The sequence below is a fragment of the Ptychodera flava genome, chromosome 7 (genome assembly GCF_041260155.1).
Source record: "Ptychodera flava strain L36383 chromosome 7, AS_Pfla_20210202, whole genome shotgun sequence".
Taxonomy (NCBI): Eukaryota; Metazoa; Hemichordata; class Enteropneusta; family Ptychoderidae; genus Ptychodera; species Ptychodera flava.
Genome location: NC_091934.1, coordinates 28,050,912 through 28,070,763, shown reverse-complemented (window position 1 = coordinate 28,070,763; position 19,852 = coordinate 28,050,912). Strand labels below are relative to the sequence as shown.

Genomic DNA, 19,852 nt, shown 5'->3' with positions numbered 1-19,852 from the left:
TCGAAGAGTTAGGTGACGTAAAATTTCAAAAGGTTGTTTCATCCCTAGAGACAAAACAAAGCTAGGACAAATACTTTTTAATGGTTCTGTCAATGTGAGTCGTTTTCCCTGGAACTGTCCCAAGGGATTTAAATCCCCCCATAGTGTATGAAAGCTTGACAACCTAGCCTATCATGCTGGTTCACGTATTATTGGCATGGTAGATATCCCTGGGAAAAGACTCGAAAAAAGACACCTTCTGATTTAGGCACTAACACATTAACGTAATCAACGAAGTTAATACGCACTGATTAAATTTGCATCTTCGAATTTGTACCGTTCGCTTCCGTCCTGTGTTTTTCTCTCTGTTACAATTGCATTTATCAGGTTATGACATGTTATATGACAATTATCACGAGTTCAAAGCCTGCATCTGATGTCAAATGTGGGACAATCAGCTCGGTCATCCCATGGACGTACGTCCCGAGGTTGGCCGGTCAGATTATGATCTACGGAATCTCGGAACATTAGCATGTAATACCATAACCAGTCGTTTCAAACACCTACATTTGCCACACGGAGTATACACAAAACAAACGAAAACTACAGAATGTTTAACACCCTGTAAACCCCCTTAACATGACTTTAGCATGTGTGAAGCTAAATTATATGGAACATACGTATTGAAATTCCGGAAATACCTCGATCACACATTGATACAGTGTCTTGTTATTTGTTCAAATACTTAAATAAACACTTTCTCTATCATAATGCCCGTTGTATGGTGCGGACTTAAGGGCGCCAAAGGTGTAAATTTAAAACACCACTCAGGATTTTAAGTAAAAAGACTTTAAAAACTGTGTATCTTCACTTCCTGAGATCGACAATTGTATGCATTGTGTCAGCAATTTCTTTTGTTTGACGTCTTTGTGTTGACATACTTTACGACTAGAACTTAACAATTAACCGAGGGATTCGCTTCAGAGCTGTTTTTGTACATATCGAAGTTAGGTTTGGTTCAAGTCGGTGATTTTTCGAACAAAATATAATATATTTGCAACAGCTTCTCTTGTGTCTCTTCTATTTCATAAAAAACCTATTTGAAATTTGGCAGCCCGGGTCAGGTTCTCGATCGAACGCGTTGCATTCGAGTCTGCGCAGTAGCGAGTTAGTTTCGGATGGACCTCACCTGTATCATGTTCATCTCGCTCACGCCTTTAATATGGAACCAGAACACAATAATGATCGCGTTCACCCCCACCACTCAAACATTCAGAAACCACAGCTTTGAAGCAAGGCTAAGTTCAGTCACAGTCACCTGTGGTCGGTGGTATCTGCTAAAGTGCGGGTTGCGGGCTGCGGGCTGCGGGTTTTTAGAATTATGGCTAGATTTCTAATATATGTAATATGGCATTTAGTATATAAGAAATAAAACCTTTAGAATGTGTCTATTATCAATAATGATGATCAGGTCTATCGTACAGTATCCCTTTTCCTGCGAAGTCCATATTTCACCATCAGGTCAAGATGGTTAAAATTAATGAAACACTACTATATGGTGTATTTTAACGTAATACTGTATATTTGAAGGCTGTTGAAAACATCAATGCTGTAAACTTGATTTTTGGACTAAAGATGCTATAACAGACCAAACCAAATGGGTGAAAATACGTCATGTTTCTGAAAAAAATCAAAATCTGCTAAACTAAAAGCGGCGATTCCGAGGACCAATTTATTTATTCCGAGCTGCCTGGCCATTACAAATAATTAGGGATCTGAATCACTTTTCTTTCTTGCCATGGATGTGAGTGAGAAATATACGTAATACCAGACTGACAAAAAAAAATCGCGCCTCGGAAATGTCGCCACTTATCGCGGAATGAAAATTGTTACATTTCTAGTATCAGGCCATAGGAAGTAAATTCTCTGTAATGCATCCATTCACAATTCGGTTCCAGGGCAACTCATACAGAAAATTAAACAATACCTAGTTAAATGCAATGCATAAGGAAAGATTTGACTTAAAAAGCGTAGAAGTGATGTGTATTGTAAATGCCGTGTATTTTTCATGAAATCTTTAAAAAGAAAAAGACGTACAACAAAGGACTTAGTTTACTTTGCCGTTTCGGTTCAAGCGAGGTCGCGACCTCAGAGAACGACATTCTGCTAACATTTTACGCGAGAATTTCAGTGGGAAAAACACGCCGGTGCGTTGCCTTATTTTCAGGAATCGATCTAATTGGAATATTTTTGGATGAGTTTGTGTTCTGCAGCTCTCAATAATTTATCTCCTAATATCATGAACGTATGACTTGCACCTGCAGTATGATAGTCGCTCCATGCCGGTATGCCCCCTTCAAGCATTTGATCCAGCGTGACTTTGAAAAGTTTCCTAGGGACGATTCAGAATTTACTTCCAGGGGGAGGGTGGAGGATTTTCTATTTTCTCGGTGATTTTTTTCCATGGCCCCCCCTAGTAAATTATAGAAAAAATCTATGGCCCCCCCCCTCATCTTTCCTGTTTTTTTTCCATGCCCCCCCCCCCCCGCTAATATATACATGCATGCTTATACATTATAGACATATCCAGTCTAACAAGTTGCAGGAACTGTAGTGGACATTTAATCGATGATAAAACAAATCATTTCAGGGTTATGTGACTATAAAAAGAATGATTTGCAGGGACTGCAAGTGGCATACTTTTGGAAAGGGTAGCAATAAACATATCTGGTTGTAAATTTCTGAAGAAAAGTTAATTACTAAATATGAATACTTTTTTCGTTATGTCTCACTGATACATATGATGCACACAAAGACAAGCAAAGATGTCAGTTAGAAATGGTTAACAGAAAATCAGAGGAGCAGATAATTGGCAAAGTGATATATATCTTGACGTTTAATGGTACATCTCATTTGCAGATATCCAGATATTTCTGGAAAGTGAGATGTACATGTACATGCACAGGCGTTCAGCATACATTTTCATTTGATGATGCTGAATATTTGCAGACTCACGGTGAAAGTTTTAAACATTAGGAATTAAAATTGGTGAAAGCCAACTTGCTTTTAATTTTCTCTTTTTTTCTAATTTGGTTGTCATAAAACCAAGTAGCTGCCACTGAAAGCAACGATGCTGAGGAATATTTTAGAACATTTCTTGAACAAAACACCTTATCCAAAACATGAATTCACATGTTATTCTGCTCATTCCATTCACAATCCAATGTTCATATTAAAATGCAGATAACCCTGTGTAAGTCAAAATTCACATTTTGTCAGCAGTATTTTTCAAAATTGACAGAGCATTCATATTTCAAATTTTTTTAACAAACTTTAATTTTAAAATCGTCATGATGCGCATGTGACACGAAACAATACATGTTAATTTGGTTTTTTTTGCCTTTTCTGCCAGCCGCCACTTTGAAATCTTTGATTATACATATCAGAATGAATGGGACACAAAAGTATTAGCATCAATACACAATGTGTAAGCCTATCCACATTTCTCCTAGCCTCATACACACTGAGATCACTTCTTGGACTACAGCAAATTACTTGTGTACACAACATTTCAACAATCCGACACCATAGCATTGGTGCAGTGCCACATGATCTTTTGGATGCACATACAGGATTATTGGAAAATCAACCCTTTTGTAAATTTTTCACCATATATTTTTGAGAGTAATACATAATATTTTTATTTTCAACATTAAAACCTATTCGCTGAAAAGCACCTTGAAGATGAGACGGCCATAAATTTATTTTCAAAAAAGTTTATAGTAGATGTAAGCACTGTAAAAAGTTATGTAGAACATTTAAAAAATTTAGAAAGGGTAAAATTGATGAGAATGAAACAGAGAAAAAAGGAGCAGAAAAGAAGAGTAGCAGTAGCAGTAGTTTACTCAAAGGATGAAATGGGTGTATATTTGGGGTAAAAAACCTCAATTTTTGTATTAATGATAAAAATTAATTTAAGTCGAAAACTAGACAGTATTTTCTGAAATGTAATATTTCACTTGAAAGGAAAGTATTCATGTAGAAAAAAACAACTATTTTATTTGGCATTATCCATCTTCATAATTGTAGGGGTTTAAAGACTGACACTCTAATAATTGATTAAAATCATGATCAGCAAAATTAAAATGCCTCCTATTCAAAATGCCTCATATTAAAAATGTAAGAGCTTTATTGCCAAACAAAACCAATTGATAGTTGTTGTGTTATATAGCATTTAAAAAACATAATGTGAAATTTCAGAAAATTTGACCCAGCTGGAGTGGAGTTAAATTCGTTGGAAATTTTGAAATTGGGAGGCAAAAGAAGCCAAGAAATCAGGTGATTTGCATACATTTGCATAAATTAACACTTCTTTATCATGCAACTTTCAACTGCTTTACAAGCTACAGTACAAGGTAAACCCAACCTTAAAAAGACATTGCTGTAATTTTTAGCATTTGTTCAATGTTCATCTCTGTGTATCAGTATTTGTTTTTTTATTCTATCACTACATAGAACACCCAATGCTGTATTTAGCAACATACCAGTGTGAACATAAATGACCATTGTTATTGTTGATAAATGAATTCTAGTCTGGACTTGAGATCTCTTTCAACAAAAACAACCCAGACTGTTCACTGTATGGTTTGTATTGACATGCTAAATACTGGACATTTCATAACGCTTCAGGGAGGAGAACAAGATACTGCAGTAGATGCATAAAACAAACCGCTGTGAATATTACCGAATTTGGCAGCTAAAGGAGTTTAACTAAACATGTTGAGTTTATCTGTCACCCAGGTAGCGTCTATGGTGCTCTTTTGTAGAGATCAGAAATTCTGGGCAAATATTGAATTGATGTTTTTTTTCCTTGGCCCCCCTAAAAGATTGTGGTATTTTTGTCTGGCCCCCCCTAAATTTTCTTGGGAAAAATGGGTGGCCCCCCCCCCCTGAAAATCCTCCACCCCCCCCCCTGGAAGTAAATTCTGAATCGTCCCCTAGGACTATAATCGTGTTCACCACAATAAAATTATTTGAAACGGCGTTGAAAACGATTTTGAAAATTGTGCTTTTATCGGCGGTTGAACAAATCTGAAGTGTGAGAAGGGCGAAAATGATATCAAAAAACACACATTTTTTCATGCCCGCAACCCGCAACCCGCAACCCGCAAAATAGCGCATCCGGTGGTCGGTCTATTCCGCTTGGCGTCTATACCCCCATAGACGTGTGTACATATGCCTGAGAAGAATTATTCTACCTGCAGCTTTACTGATAGTGACTTTGTTCCTCATTCTTTACTATTTTCCATTCTATTTGATAGCCGGTATCAGACATTTCGTGTTCGTGTCGGCTACATAGACTATCTGCCGAGAAGGAAGACCTCTTCTTCTCAGGCATATGTACACACGTCTATGGGGGCAAGACGCCAAGCGGAATAGACCGACCACAGGTGACTGTGATGCAATATGGGCATGCGTTGCTTTATCGACAATGTACAATAACCAGTGTTAAAGATTAAACATTTCACCCTTCATCCTGATAGCCACGTATTTCGAATACAGCAATGGAGAAAGACAGCAATGCAGAAAGACAGTCGCCTGTGGCGGAGACCCATTCACGACTAAGGGACCGTTCAGTTTTTACGGCCGGGGGCCGGCAAAATCCAGGGGGGGTCATCGTAATTTTGGAATCCGCAAAGGGGGGGGGCGGTCATCGCTTTTTCATTGGTAGGAAAGGCGGGTCACCACATTTTCAAAAACATAATACCAACAATAAAGTTCACTTTATGCCATTGCCATGATCGACACTCTTTACCGGCGGGCCGCCTTCGGCGGCCCACTACAATAAATATACATTATGTATTACCCATGACCCTCTTAACGGGCAGACGCCTTTGGCGGCCTACTTCAATTAGGTTTACTTCATGCAATGGCCATGATCCGACCCTCTTTACCCACTACAATAAATTGACTTTATGTAATACCCCACGGCAATCTTACTGTAAAATTCCCAATTGAAGCCGCGGCTTGTATTAGAAACATTTTTGAGGGACCCCTGGGATCACGCACTGAATAATGGTAATGGCCGCGCGCCTTCAGCGGCCCTGTCCAGTAAAGTCTACTTTATGCAATAGCCATGATCGACCCTCTTTACCGGCGGGCCACCTTGGGTGGCCCACTAGAATAAAATTGACTTTACGTAATGGCCCATGACCCTCTTAACCGGAGGGCTGCCTTTGGCGAACCACTCCAATAAAGTTTACTTGATACAATGTCCATGGACATGAGTTGTCTATGGAAATGAAGTTAAAAATTGCCTTACAGTCGTCCTAATTAACAGACGTTTCAATGGATGTGGCTGAGAAGTTTGTGCACTGGCATCTCTGCTACACGAATAAAGTGCGCCGCGTACCGGAGTTCAAATCCAAACCACGCGGGTAAATTTGACATATGGGTTTTGGTTATTTTTCAGGGGGAGGGGTCATCAATTTTTTTCGTCTGACAAAGGGGGGGTCATCTTTTTTCACAAAAAATGCAGGGGGGGTCTGTATTTTTTTGAACGCCGGCGACAAGATTTTGCCTGCCCCCCAAGGCCGTAAAAACTGAACGCTCCCTAAATCTTTCAGTCTAAAAGTAGCAGCGCATTATATTTTTGATATTTCTTGATGCAATCTGCAAAATGACAACTATTCAGTGTTATGCAACGTAACATTTTGCATTGCTGACGCTGCGCAGTACTGCCTATAACTACACACGATCCCTCGACTGTATCACAGTTTGTGGCGGGACCGTGAACTATGCTATATATCCAAGGAGATCTAAACACAACCTTGTTTTGGGACCGTTCAGTTTTTACGGCCGGGGGGGCGGCAAAATCCAGGGGGGTCATCGTAATTTTGGAATCCGCGAAGGGGGGGTCATTGCTTTTTCACTGTAGGAAAGGGGGGGGGTCCACCACATTTTCAAAAACATAATACCTACAATAAAGTTCACTTTATGCCATGGCCATGATCGATCCTCTTTACCGGCGGGCAGCCTTCGGCGGCCCACTACAATAAATTGACTTTATGTATTACCCATGACCCTCTTAATGAGCGGACGCCTTTGGTGGCCCACTCCGATTAGGTTTACTTCATGCAATGGCCATGATCGACCCTCTTTACCGGCGGGCCGCCTTCGGCCCACTACAATAAATTGACTTTATGTAATAGCCCATGACCCTCTTAATGAGCGGACGCCTTTGGTGGCCCACTCCAATTAGGTTTACTTCATGCAATGGCCATGATCGACCCTCTTTACCGGCGGGAAGCCCACTACAATAAATTGACTTCATGTAATAGCCCATGACCATCTTAACGGCCGGACGCCTTCAGCGGCCCTGTCCAGTAAAGTCTACTTTATGCAATGGCCATGATCGACCCTCTTTACCAGAGTGCCACCTTTCGTGGCCCACTAGAAAAAAGTTGACTTTACGTAATGGCCCATGACCCTCTTAACCGGAGGGCTGCCTTTGGTGAACCAATCCAATAAAGTTTACTTTATACAATGTCCATGGACATAAGTTGTCTATGGAAATGAAGTTAAAAATTGCCTTACAGTCGTCCTAATTAACAGACGTTTACATGCATGTGGCTGAGAAGTTTGTGCACTGGCATCTCTGCTACACGAATAAAGTGCGCTGCGTACCGGAGTTCTAATCCAAACCGTGCGGGTAAATTTGACATATGGGTTTTGGTTATTTTTCAGCGGGGGGGGGGGGGGGTCATCAATTTTTTTCGTCTGTCAAAGGGGGGGGTCATCTTTTTTCACGAAAAATGCAGGGGGGTCTATATTTTTTTGAACACCGGCGACAAGATTTTGCCGCCCCCCAGGGCGTAAAAACTGAACGGTCCCTTAAACTCAGTCATTGTAAACATTTGCCGTTATCCATTTCTATACGGCATAACAACAACCGTCACGACAATAATGTCTTGTAGATTTCAGTCAAAGAAATTGTAACCCCACAAGGACACGTTTGTGAAGCATGAACAATCTATTATATAATAGTTGGATTATTTGTCTGCTTCTCCGTCGAAAACTGCCGTTGGCTGCGCTGTGCTAAGGATCCAGGTTTTAATACGAAAGCCAGTACTTTTACTATGCTTTTGTGAGTTTTCGATTACCACACCATACCATACCGAAAATATTGAGTGGTGCCAGACTTATGCGATCAAAGTTTCATTCCATACATATAGTACATTCACTTTTCAAAGAAAGGAAACGGTACATCGAGGCATGGCTGCCATTGCATTATGAGTGGACCTTTGGACATGGGGTGGGGGGAGGGGCTCTGGAAGACTGATGAGGTAGCATTATATCTTTTTTAACCTGATCCATTGTACTTTTTTTTCCATTTTCCCAATTTTTTTGTCAAATCTTCCTTTTTTTTATTGACATCGTGCTGGGAATTTTTTTTGCGAAAATCTTCAAGACCCCGAGGATGTCGAATGGGCCACCCCTTAGAAGAAGAAAATTGATTGAAAGTCATCTTCGACTGATGGAAGTCAAAGCATGATGTCCTCTCGCGGCTCAGCAGCTCGTGGTTCTATACACGGCTAATGCCACCGTAAATGAAATGTTAACAGCGGCCCTCACCGTGTGTCGAACCCCAAACGACCCGTGTGTCTCTCAGAAGGAAATATAAGTATTTTCAGGTACCCATTGAGACCAAACGAGGATTTGATCACAGCTCTCCTCACCTGTGGTAGAAGTCAAATTGGTATCGAGCGCGGTGATGACTATTTTCATTGAACGAGGTTCTCTGGCACATGGGAAGACACCTTGTCACACTTTCATAACGTCGACAAGAAGTCGGGCATTTTTTTCCAGGAATGCATTTGCAATTATGTTCTGATCATGCGCTCTTCTAGGGTTTGCAATCAGCTTCAGATTCGGATTCGGAACCAGACTATGCAGATGCTTCTAGTTCGCTTATCCACACAATTTAACAGGCTAACGAATAGCGTAACTTTCTCTAGTTCTTGACATGTTCGAAAATCCCATTTCTCTCGTTCAAGTGCATTCTTGAACTTGCAAATTTAATACTTTTATAAGAATTCCTTTTTATACGTCTTTTGTTTTTGTTCAGTTTAGGGTAGGAGAAGAGTTTTATATACAATTAGGGTAGGTCGGGTTATCGTAACGGTTATTATATGTTTTATATGGCCATGGCAAAGTGACTTACTAATTATCTCGATCTCCGTTGAGCATAGCTAATAAAGGATTTTGAACTGTATTGTCGTTCATGCTTTCTGTATATGAACGTTTTTCGTTACACCAGTACGTAAAATCTCGTAAGTAGACGTTACACAAAACTGTGACGATCACACAAAACAACCAGATATGAACTGTAAATGCTCACGTGTTTCATTATATATTGCAGGTATGTGTAAATTTGAACCTTTGCCACATGTTTGCAACTTCATTGAAAGTATTATGATCAACATAATGAACATAATTCACCACAGATTAACTCTATCGGTCATTAAGTATTGAAATATGTAATTAGCTGAAAAAAATATTAATTTCTTTGACTGCTGTCATTGTATCACCACTTTATATAGCAAGTGTAATTGCCTTTGGTCAAGTCCTTCAAACTATATATTCCAAACTTTGAAAGCTCATTAGATATGCAAACTATAAATTAGCTGACATGAAAACTTAAATGCGAAATGACTTCCAATATTGATATAACCTGGTATAATCATCAATGTACATAGAATGTTATGCCAATTTTGATCAAATAAATCCAAGTATATATCCCTAATTAGGAAAGTTCATTAAATACACAAATTAGGAATTGGCTGAAGCAAAAACGCTTAATGCTTTTCAATAAAGTTAGCCTACATAATAGTATCTCTAAGGTACATAGCAAGTTTCATCAATTTTGGTCATGTAAATTCAAATATATATCCCTAATTTCAAAAACTCATTAAATATGCAAATTAGGAGCTGGATGAAGTAAAAATGCTTAATGACTTTCAATAATGTCGTATCATAGTATCTTTAATGTACATAGCAAGTTTCGTCAACTTTGATCTTGTCAATACAGATAAATGTCCCTGATTATGAAAGTTCATTAAATATGCAAATAAGGAATTGGCTTAACTTCAAAAGCTTAATGACTTTCAACAATGTTCTATTATAGTATCTTTAATGTACATAGCCAGTTTCATCAACTTTGGTCTCGTCAATTTAGATAAATACCCCTAATTAGGAAAGTTCATAAAATAGGCAAATTAGGAATTGGCTGATGTAAAAATGCTTAATGACATTTAATCCTATTCTATCATAATATCTTTAATGTACAAAGCAAGTTTCATTAATTTTGGTCATGTAACTTCAAATATATAGCCCTAATTTCAAAAGGTCATTAAATATGCAAATTAGGATTTGGATGAAGTAACTTAATGACTTTCAATAACGTTAAATCACAGTATCTTCAATATGCATACCAAGTTATGTCAATTTTGATCAATCCAGATATATACTCCTAATTAGGAAATTTCATTAAACATGCAAATTAGTAATTATCTTTCAGGTCACCCCTTAATATCTTTCAAAGCTGATATATCTTGGTGTGATCAACATTTGTAGCGAATCTCATAAATTGTGTGCAGTCGTTGTCAATATATATATCAGTTTTTTCTAAAATCATTAATTATGCAAATGAGCAAAAAGTAAGCAAGCCACACCCACCAAAAACTAATCAGTTCTTGCCATTTACAAACTGAATCTATGTACCAGATTTGATTCTGATCTGATGAGCCGTTTTTGAGATATTGAGTACACAGACAGACAGACAGACAGACAGACAGACAGACAGACACACAGGCACACAGACAGACAGACATCGCTGCGACATATGCCCACGTGTGTCAACACGTGAGCAAAAAATGTTTAATTTTTTGGCTATTGGAGAAACCTTCGCTTTACAAAGTTGAGAACGACTCGACAAGTTATATTAAAATTAATCCCTTCCATTTATTCAATTTACATGTTTGATTAAATTCACAGACTGGAAGTTAGGTTAGCGATACACCTGAGACCAAACATGAAAACATAGTTTACTGTATTGAAAAGTGTCATAATATGTTGGCTATCGCCTGTAGAGGGCGTAATTCTCGTCACTCCTCACTTGGTATAAATAGTTAACGCGTACAGGCACCGTCACTTTCTGTCACCTTCACAGACTTGAACTTAGGTTAGCGATTCACCTGAGACCAAAAATTATTGAGAACACAGTTTACTGAATCGAAAAGTTTCATATAAGTTGGTTATCCCCCACAGAGGGCGTACTTCTGGTAACTCCTCACGCTATGTCCATCGTTCACACACGCACGGTTACCTTCTGTCGATGAAGGTAAATCTTGCCGGCTGATCTGGTGCGTGTGGTACGCATGTCTTGATGCCCATTTTCCCATGGTTCCATTCGATGCGGAAATTTTGGACCAGCTGAAAAGCAGGAAAGAAATGATTTATGAGGTCATAATAGGCAAGTCAACATAAGCAGACCTGGGCAGACTTGTATACGTGAAAGTCTCTCTCTCTCTCTCTCTCTCTCTCTCTCTCTCTCTCTCTCTCTCTCTCTCTCTCATTTCGCTTGGACCCAGTCGAAAAAACAGTTAATTGTCCTTGCGCAATAAAATTGATATTATCAGTTGAAATTGTCTGATTACAATATAAAATTCTTTTGTATGCAGAGACAAGTGAACGACTTAAAACAAATTACTATGTAGACATGCTTTCAAGATTTCAGAAATTTGCGACGCTACCCCGGGCGACGAGGTACCTCGTTGCGGCTCCCTTCGTGGTGTTTTCATGACCACGTGACGCCGTAAATATATAAAAAGCAGGACTACACGCTACCTTGGTGAGAAGTATCTGTAACTCTTGTTCAGCCACCCGTCTACCGAGACACATCCTGGGTCCATAGCCGAAGGGCAGCACCAGGAGCGGGCTGAGCCTGTGGAGGCCTCGGTTTTCTCGCAGCCAACGTTCGGGCTGAAACTTGTCTGGCTCCGGACAATATTCCGGCAGCATCCCTGCTATCGTCAGGGCCCGAACGAGCACCTAGCCAACGAAGACAAAACGCAGGTTTATTATGTATAATTCAAACAAGACATCGACCGCGCGGAAAAAACAGACTTGACGTGTGAACTGGCATCTGAAAGCCATTAAATATGTTGTGAATGTCATAAATAAAATCACGTATTAGCGATTATATCATAGCTTTTTTAATACCAGTGACTTTTTGTGACGTCATACCCTCAGATTATTACTGATATTGTATCCGATTATCAAGCATTGCATTGTGGTCCCATGAATGTTTTCTACGTCTACAAATTCACTGGCATCGCCAAAACTAAAAATATTAGCAATAATGTACCCCCTTGAAGCCCATAATGGACTCAAGCAAACTTTGCACTCCTCAATGTACTCGGCTCAGCCTCGTACATTATGTTGGGGAGTTTTCTTCGTCCATTATGGGCCGGGACGGTTACATTATTGCTTAAATATTCTCGTTTGGCTTTCTACCAAATCTACTGACTTAGTCATCGGGTCACTTGTTAATAACTCTTTACTGAGGATTGAGAAGTCCATTTTGTAGAAGCCTCTTTGATTTCTGCTGTAACTTAGTTGACGATACAATGGTTTTGAATAAAGTACAGTTACAGGCATAATTGGTATTGAACTTGATTACGTCACCCGGGCTACTACAGTTTCATCATCAGACGCCGAACACATAATATTTTTCATCGTACATTAATATATTGTTTACCGTGACGTCGATGTCCTTAAAAAGTTTTGTGTTCGTCGATTTAAGCTAGACTGTTGTTGCAAAAAACTGCTATCCTCTCTACACCGCAACGCGTGAGTTTTGCCAAAACTGATGTTTGATCTACAATCTTTGATTTTCATTCTGATTTATTTTTCAATGTTGAAGTGGTAGCGTTTTTATAAGCTCCGCTTTTTAGTTTCTGCTTATGACTTGAGAAGCAATCCTTAAAATTCGGATGTGAATGATATATGTGTCGCAATGAATGACTATGTCCTGAATAAATTATTATGATGACGACATACAGACATGCATGCCATTATGACTGTTAACAGGTGTCAGGTTTTCTACGTTTCGTTTTAAAATGGTCCGTTCATGATCGAGGAGACTAAGTGCGAAGTTACAATCTCCAGAGTTTGGTTAGCTCTCAAACGATAAAATTTCAAATTGTCTTGAATGTCGGTAAAGGTTTTTGTCAGTCTTGTGCTTATCACCCGATGATATTGAACCACAAAGTGCGACCTCAGTGGCAAAACTACAGGCAGCGAAAGATATCGATCAGCACTGGACAAAGTGGGCTACAAGTATTTTGCCGCTGGTGGCGCACTTCGAAGATAAGCGATTAGGCAGACTCAGCAAGAGAACATGCGAAAGTCGAGTCAAGTTTCTGTGCTGTCTATGAATAGACAGTACAATTAAAAATAAAATTCCGACTTACTCCGGCTGGAATGTGGTATCCACTACATTCGATGTCTTTAATTGTATAGCGATGTATCCCTATACTTAGCGGGAACATTCTGAAACGAAAAAAATAATTAGAGTGAAAAAGCCCGCGATTTTTATTCTTGATTTTTATTCCTTGAGGAAAGTTTGAGCAAATGTTTGTCTTCCACTTTCGAGGCGCATAATATCTTAAGGCGCACCTATGAATGGCCATATTTTAAAATGTACTCGATATGCCTTCATAATATATCCGACGGCTCCAGATTTTAAATCTCCAAAAGTAGGGTACGTTCCGGCGCTGTCGCCAACTCTTTTACAAGTAATGAAACGAAATTAAATATTCAGTCATTGCAAACGTCATCCACTACGCGCGATTTGACTTGGATTTAGTCTGGACGCCAAGTTATAACACGTGCATTGTTCCTACTAAAATTTTGCGTCATCAGATTTTGGAAAATGTTAGCGAATGGTAACACCCCAGTGATTCAGTTGTTGTTGAGTACAAGTTTCCGACACTATGCAAAACATTTCTCGTCACGAACAACACATTATTGCCCCCTCAGAACCCTCGAATCGTGTTTTATCACAGATTTAACTGTCGCCTAATGAATTCTCCTAGTACATTACGCAAAAATGAGGTCGTTGCTTTAGAATTTCACCCATGGCAGTCGTAATTGGTTCGTGAACGAGGGTCCGAAATATAGTGAAGTGATTCAAGAAGTCTCTACTCCATAAGGGAATGGTCAGTTTCGACGGCCGGGGGGGGGGGAATTACTTCTTGCGGACATCAAAAAGTGGCTAACTCCCCTCTTCGAAAAAATAGGCAGCCCTCCTATCCAACTTCCCAAAACAGAACGACCTTGACAATCATTCCATGGTTTATATTAACGACAGAAATTCCTATACTTATGTTATCAACATAGCATACATGTCATGATATAAACACCAAAATATGTCAAATAATCTGTATTATTCGAGGTAAATAAATTGCCAGTACTTTGGTCAAGACTGAAAATTCCCTTTTTCCGCCCATAAATGGGCAGGCTATTTCAACAAGCTTAACACTGGTCATGGCAATGTACCCTTTCACCATCATTGTGGACCTCTACAGAGGAAAATGCGAGTGAAAAGGTTCAGACAGTACAAGACACGGTGGCGTGAAACTTTATAATGGAAACAAAGAAAAGGGAGCAAAGCAAAATAGGCTTTCCTTTGCTTGGCTCCAATTACATCCCCTGAGAAGCCCTAGAGAGCTAGTTGTATACGTTGTAGCCAGATTTGATGTGCACAGTGTCTAGAAGGACCTTTACTTTTACTGGTGAAACCATAATAGCACAGCTAATAATGACGAAAAAATGCCTTTTGTTAACTGTCATTTTACTAATAAAAAGAACCTTTTATTTGACAACCTGTCCAGGGAAGGAAAATAGGTCTATCAATAAGAACGTTAAATAATATATTGCCGTTTTTCACTTTGTAAAATATGTCACTATATCAAAGTATCATGAAATATTAGTCGATGTTGCTTACTCACATTGAGTTCTCATAGAAAAAAAAATAGCAGACGATCAGGTTCTTGTCATGCTTTGTATATAAACTGCAGAGTTCATAATGGTGATTATACTTTGCAAAACAGACTTCCAATTTGCAAGTTACATCCACATATCTCTGATGTATATATATATATATATATATATATATATATATATATATATATATATATATATATATATATATATATATGATATTTACGCTGCAAAGGGCGTGCCGAAAACCACCACTACTGAATGATACAATTTGTAGCTGGTATTATGCTTTGCAAAACAAACTTTCATTATTATAGGGAGCGCCGAAAACTGAAACTGAATGCCATGCAATTTAATTGACGGTATGAAGCATTCTATGCACTTACGAGTCCGTGTCTTAATTCAAAATCACACAGGCCCCATCCCTATTGAGCATTTCAAAAACATGGTGACCCCTATCACCGTACCTAAGTCAGAGACAGGGTGACATCCCGCCCCCACCCTACCCCAACATGGATCAACCGAACCCCGACGCTGAAGAAACTGACCAGTCCCTAAGTGTAACCTGTGCCCCCCATAAATAATCTGAGAGTGACTTCAATCCCTGAGCAAAGACAAATTCCTCGTTTACCTCGCTGATTCTTTGATGCTTGCCTTCAGGTAACGCATTCCTGGCAACATTTCAGCCGTAATGGGCGTACCACTTGGTACCTGTGACGTCACCGATCGATGCAGATATTCTTGTTTTTCAGGATTCGTGGCGAGTGTGTACAAATTGAATACTAACGAATGTGCCGTCTGGAAGAAAGGAAAATTTCAATCAGCATATAAATTACTTTCTTAATGGAACTGTCGAAAAATTCATGAGTTGGTGGGAACTGATGATGCCCTTCGGCTACACTTAGGTAACCAACAGTGTGAAGGGTAGGTACCACTTTACGGCAGCAAATACCACTTTGCGGCAACTTCCGACCACAAATCACACCCAATGTGAAATATTATTTGCGATACGTTGAGGAAATTCCATTAATCGACACATAAGGCGATAGTTAACCGGAGACGTAAAATCACACCTAATATGAAATATTATTTGCGATACGTTGAGGAAATTCCATTAATCGACACATAAGGCGATAGTAAACCGGAGACGTATAAAAGAAATAAACTGATTTTTACCCCGTCATTGATATGTATAAAGGACAGTCTTTCTCTTGAAAACAAATCATCTTCAAGGTATTCGATTAGCAAGCCTCCTACCTGCCCTCGTCAGATATAGGCCTATTTCTCAGTATTTCCATTTTGCTAAATGCATTTGCTAAATGGTTCCTTCAGCGATTTGAACAAAAGAGTGATGTGCGAATTAAAGGGGTATACAGTCGTCGGAACTCAGCTTAAAGGTTGTATGGGACCCATACGACCAATGTAAACACTGTATATGTATCCAAGGTACGATGGTGATTGATCAAAGTTAAAACATGTCTGTCATAATCTACATCGTATAATTTATATGTTGCAGCTATGATGATGAGGTGCATCTAGATATCGTGCACGAAATACATTGTTTGTAAACAAGAAACTCGCACTGGCGCAGTTCCGACGACTGTTTCTCTTTAAGATAAATTAGGGAAGAATAATTGCCACTGAGGTTGTCCTCTACTATACTGCCTGGCTATACAGTACAGTGTATGTAACACATTCAGTCACACAAATTATGTATCGTATTTTCTCTGTAAAGGGGCAGTCATAATGCCTTGCCCGTGTGAAAAGTTTGATTATCGATCCAGGAATATTTGAATATGTCGGGTGAATTGTAGAGGAAATTGTTACAAATTGCCTCCTTGGGGGGCCACATCGGCCCGTCTACGAAATAACTAGGCATTCATTGTAAATCAAGGACGGTTGACCTCAGTCTAGTATACAATGCAAGATCCGAGGCAGTCTAGTACGAAAGAAATCATCTGACTGTGCCTGAAGAACAACCACTCCCCGCGTTGTGAGCTTCAGTACGTCACTTTACGGCAAACCTTAACCCTCTCAGAGCTGGCGGTTGCCTAGTACATAGTCACGTGCAGAAGCGTGGGAGATGAAAATTTCTGACCTAAAATTCATACATTCACAATAACATCGGAGCCAGATTTTTTAACAAACTAAGCAAAAAACGATAGGAAATTCTAGCACAGAATTTTTTTTAAACTGTTCAAAGCAGAAATTCGTTTTTGCGTGGAGAGCAAATTGTGCTATTCTTAGGGTGATATCTGACAGTTTACAATCAATAACCCCGGGTGGCAGATTAATGTAGTACCATGTCCTACAAATTTTGGCCAAGACGAGAGTAAATCACTGGCGCTGATTGAGGTAAATGGTATTTCAATGTTCACTGAGGGTGTTGATGATGAATATCATTTGCTTTTCAAGAAAAAACCGGAGTCGGTGTTTGATTGTACACTGACTTTCTGTTTGAATCAACTAGGTTCGATAAACAGTCAGATAATGGCTGTTTTAGAGTGGGCATTTCCGTTTCCATAACATTTCCATAACATTTCCATAACATTTCCATAACATTTGACAGCATTCTAACGCTAGCGGTCATTCACTCCCGACTTTGGTACAGAGGTACCCTGGAAACTTCAAACTACAATAATTGAAAACACAAATTCTACGATTTCCGTTCAATTTGTGAGGTGTCAAAGGTCTTCATTTTCGCCGAATAGCGATTTCACGAATCTATATTATGTATACACGCCCCTCTTATGGCAGTACCGCCCCCACCCACAAGTTCTTACCGTGTCTATCCCACCAAGCATGATATCAACCGGAAGGTCCACCATCTCCTTGAAAGTTAAATTTGTATTACCCAGCAATGACACTAGGAATCTGTCTTGGTCAGGCTGTCCTCCCTGCTCGCTCGACATCCTCGCTTCCGCCAGAGTCTCAATGACGTATTTTTCCGAAATTCTAAAAATAAAAGTATCGGATTCAGGGTTGGAGTTAGACGTGCTTTGGTAGAGTAACCGACGGTGTACAGCTATTAAAGTGATGCATACTGGGCAGGATGAACGGCTACCCATCCACCTGAATATTATGCGTTTATTTGCTTCACGCTTTAAGGTCGTTCGCGCCTCTAATATGATTTACACTTTTGCTAAAACTTTCATCGAGCTAACTTTCAAATCACTCTCTTTCACAATCGAGAGTAAAAGTCCAGGATTATGATAATAAAGTTGGTACTGGAGAAACAAATTACCCAGTGTTAACCGACATTTGAAATTCAAAATGGCCGCCACCCCAGTGTTATCTCCGCGGGGAAAATAAAAGTCCCGACTTTCAGAAACCTAAGTCGGTGAAAACTTTTCACTCCACAAGCTCCAAAATGAACCCCGCGAATGGTAGGCTAAATGAGTATTGTAAAAGTTTGAGAGTCCGAATATCTGTCCCCGAGGTGCATTCTACCTTATATTTTGACACTCGTTGTCTTTTCTGGGTTTCAGGAGAGTATGCGATAGATTTTACCGCTTAAATGAAAATGTTGACATATTTAAAAAAATGCTATTACGCATGTTTAAGATACAATAATAAAGAGATATAGTCGCTGTCTTTTAGTCGGTGTTCTACTTTGAGCAGTGGTCTACATTATTGAATACCCTTTAACATGCAGAATGCACGGTCGACGACGACATGCCTTCAGCTGATGCAGAAGGCGATGACGTAACTCTGGTGTCAACAGGAAATTCTGCGTGTGAATGGAAAATAGGTTGTTGAACCGCACAACTGTGTGTTATGAATGAGGTCACGTTACGGCAAGGTCATTGACTTGGAGACTGGACACACTCAGGAGCGGGAAAGGAATGGCTGGGCGGGAATGCTATGAATGTAGACGGCCCAGTGTTAACGATAATTGACGTTGTCAGGAAATTCCTGATGCTGTGGCTGTCAGGATGAAGGCAGCAGCAGACGGTATAATCAATCAAAAGGCCAGTAACTGTAAACTGTTGATGATTTTTCCACCATTTGTTTTATATTTCAATTGCGATTTCTAGTTTTACTCACAAAAGCTTTCGCTTGTCATCATCGTATCTATTCATGAATGCGGCACTGTTACAGTTTATATTTCAAGTTTTATCATGGCTAGAATTCATTTGTCATCGATAACAATGCAGTTTACACATGTACAGGCTGAGTTGACACGATGAATACTGTGTATCTCAATTCTCTCTTTGGTTTAAATCAAGAAACTCTAAGCTTACTTGCCATTGAAACAAAAATAGTGCAAAGAACTCATCATAAGTTACAACTACGAGTCATTTAGTGTTAGGCTCCATCGAAGCAAAATCAAAGTCTCGCGATGACGTACCTGGTCGAGATTTCGAGCGATTTCACGAATTTCTTCCACGATGGCGTACTGATATACTGATAGATGGGTAGTCCGTAAAGTAGTTTGCCTAGTAGTCCAAAGAAGTCGGTGGTCGCTGCGATGATTTGGAAGGCATCGGAATTCGGGTCCAGGTCGCGCTCGAAGCAGCCGAGTCGTGTATCCAGGGCCATCGACGTAGCCGCTGAAAGTCAAAAATTGGAAGAAGTTTTATGTGATCTGTTGCAGCAATTTCAATCAGTCGAAAATGTGATCCTGAACGTAGAACAAGCTTAATTTTTTTCTGGCCGCTTGTATGGTCGAATTGTGTGAGCTAATCTGATCAATGCCGTATAAATTGAGCTGTGTTTATTTTGTTTTACCAAAAGCTAACACTGTCGGATCGCTAAAATGTTGATATAATTGACCCCCATGCATATAACGGTGTTAAAAGTTTTT

At 39.5% G+C, this 19,852-nt stretch overlaps 1 protein-coding gene across 1 annotated transcript in view; it reads right to left on the bottom strand.

Annotated features, from left to right (window-relative positions):
- Nucleotides 1–10,962: 10,962 nt before the first annotated feature.
- The window catches only part of LOC139137172 (cytochrome P450 10-like), a 20,794-nt gene continuing 11,904 nt past the window's right edge, over nt 10,963–19,852 (bottom strand). The window contains exons 6-11 of the mRNA XM_070705149.1: nt 19,397–19,598; nt 17,829–18,000; nt 15,677–15,843; nt 13,515–13,593; nt 11,887–12,090; nt 10,963–11,472 (exon numbers count right to left, since the gene is read on the bottom strand). Coding sequence (XP_070561250.1) covers nt 11,362–11,472; nt 11,887–12,090; nt 13,515–13,593; nt 15,677–15,843; nt 17,829–18,000; nt 19,397–19,598 — 935 coding nt within the window. The 3' untranslated portion in view covers nt 10,963–11,361. The remainder of the gene's footprint in view (nt 11,473–11,886; nt 12,091–13,514; nt 13,594–15,676; nt 15,844–17,828; nt 18,001–19,396; nt 19,599–19,852) is intronic.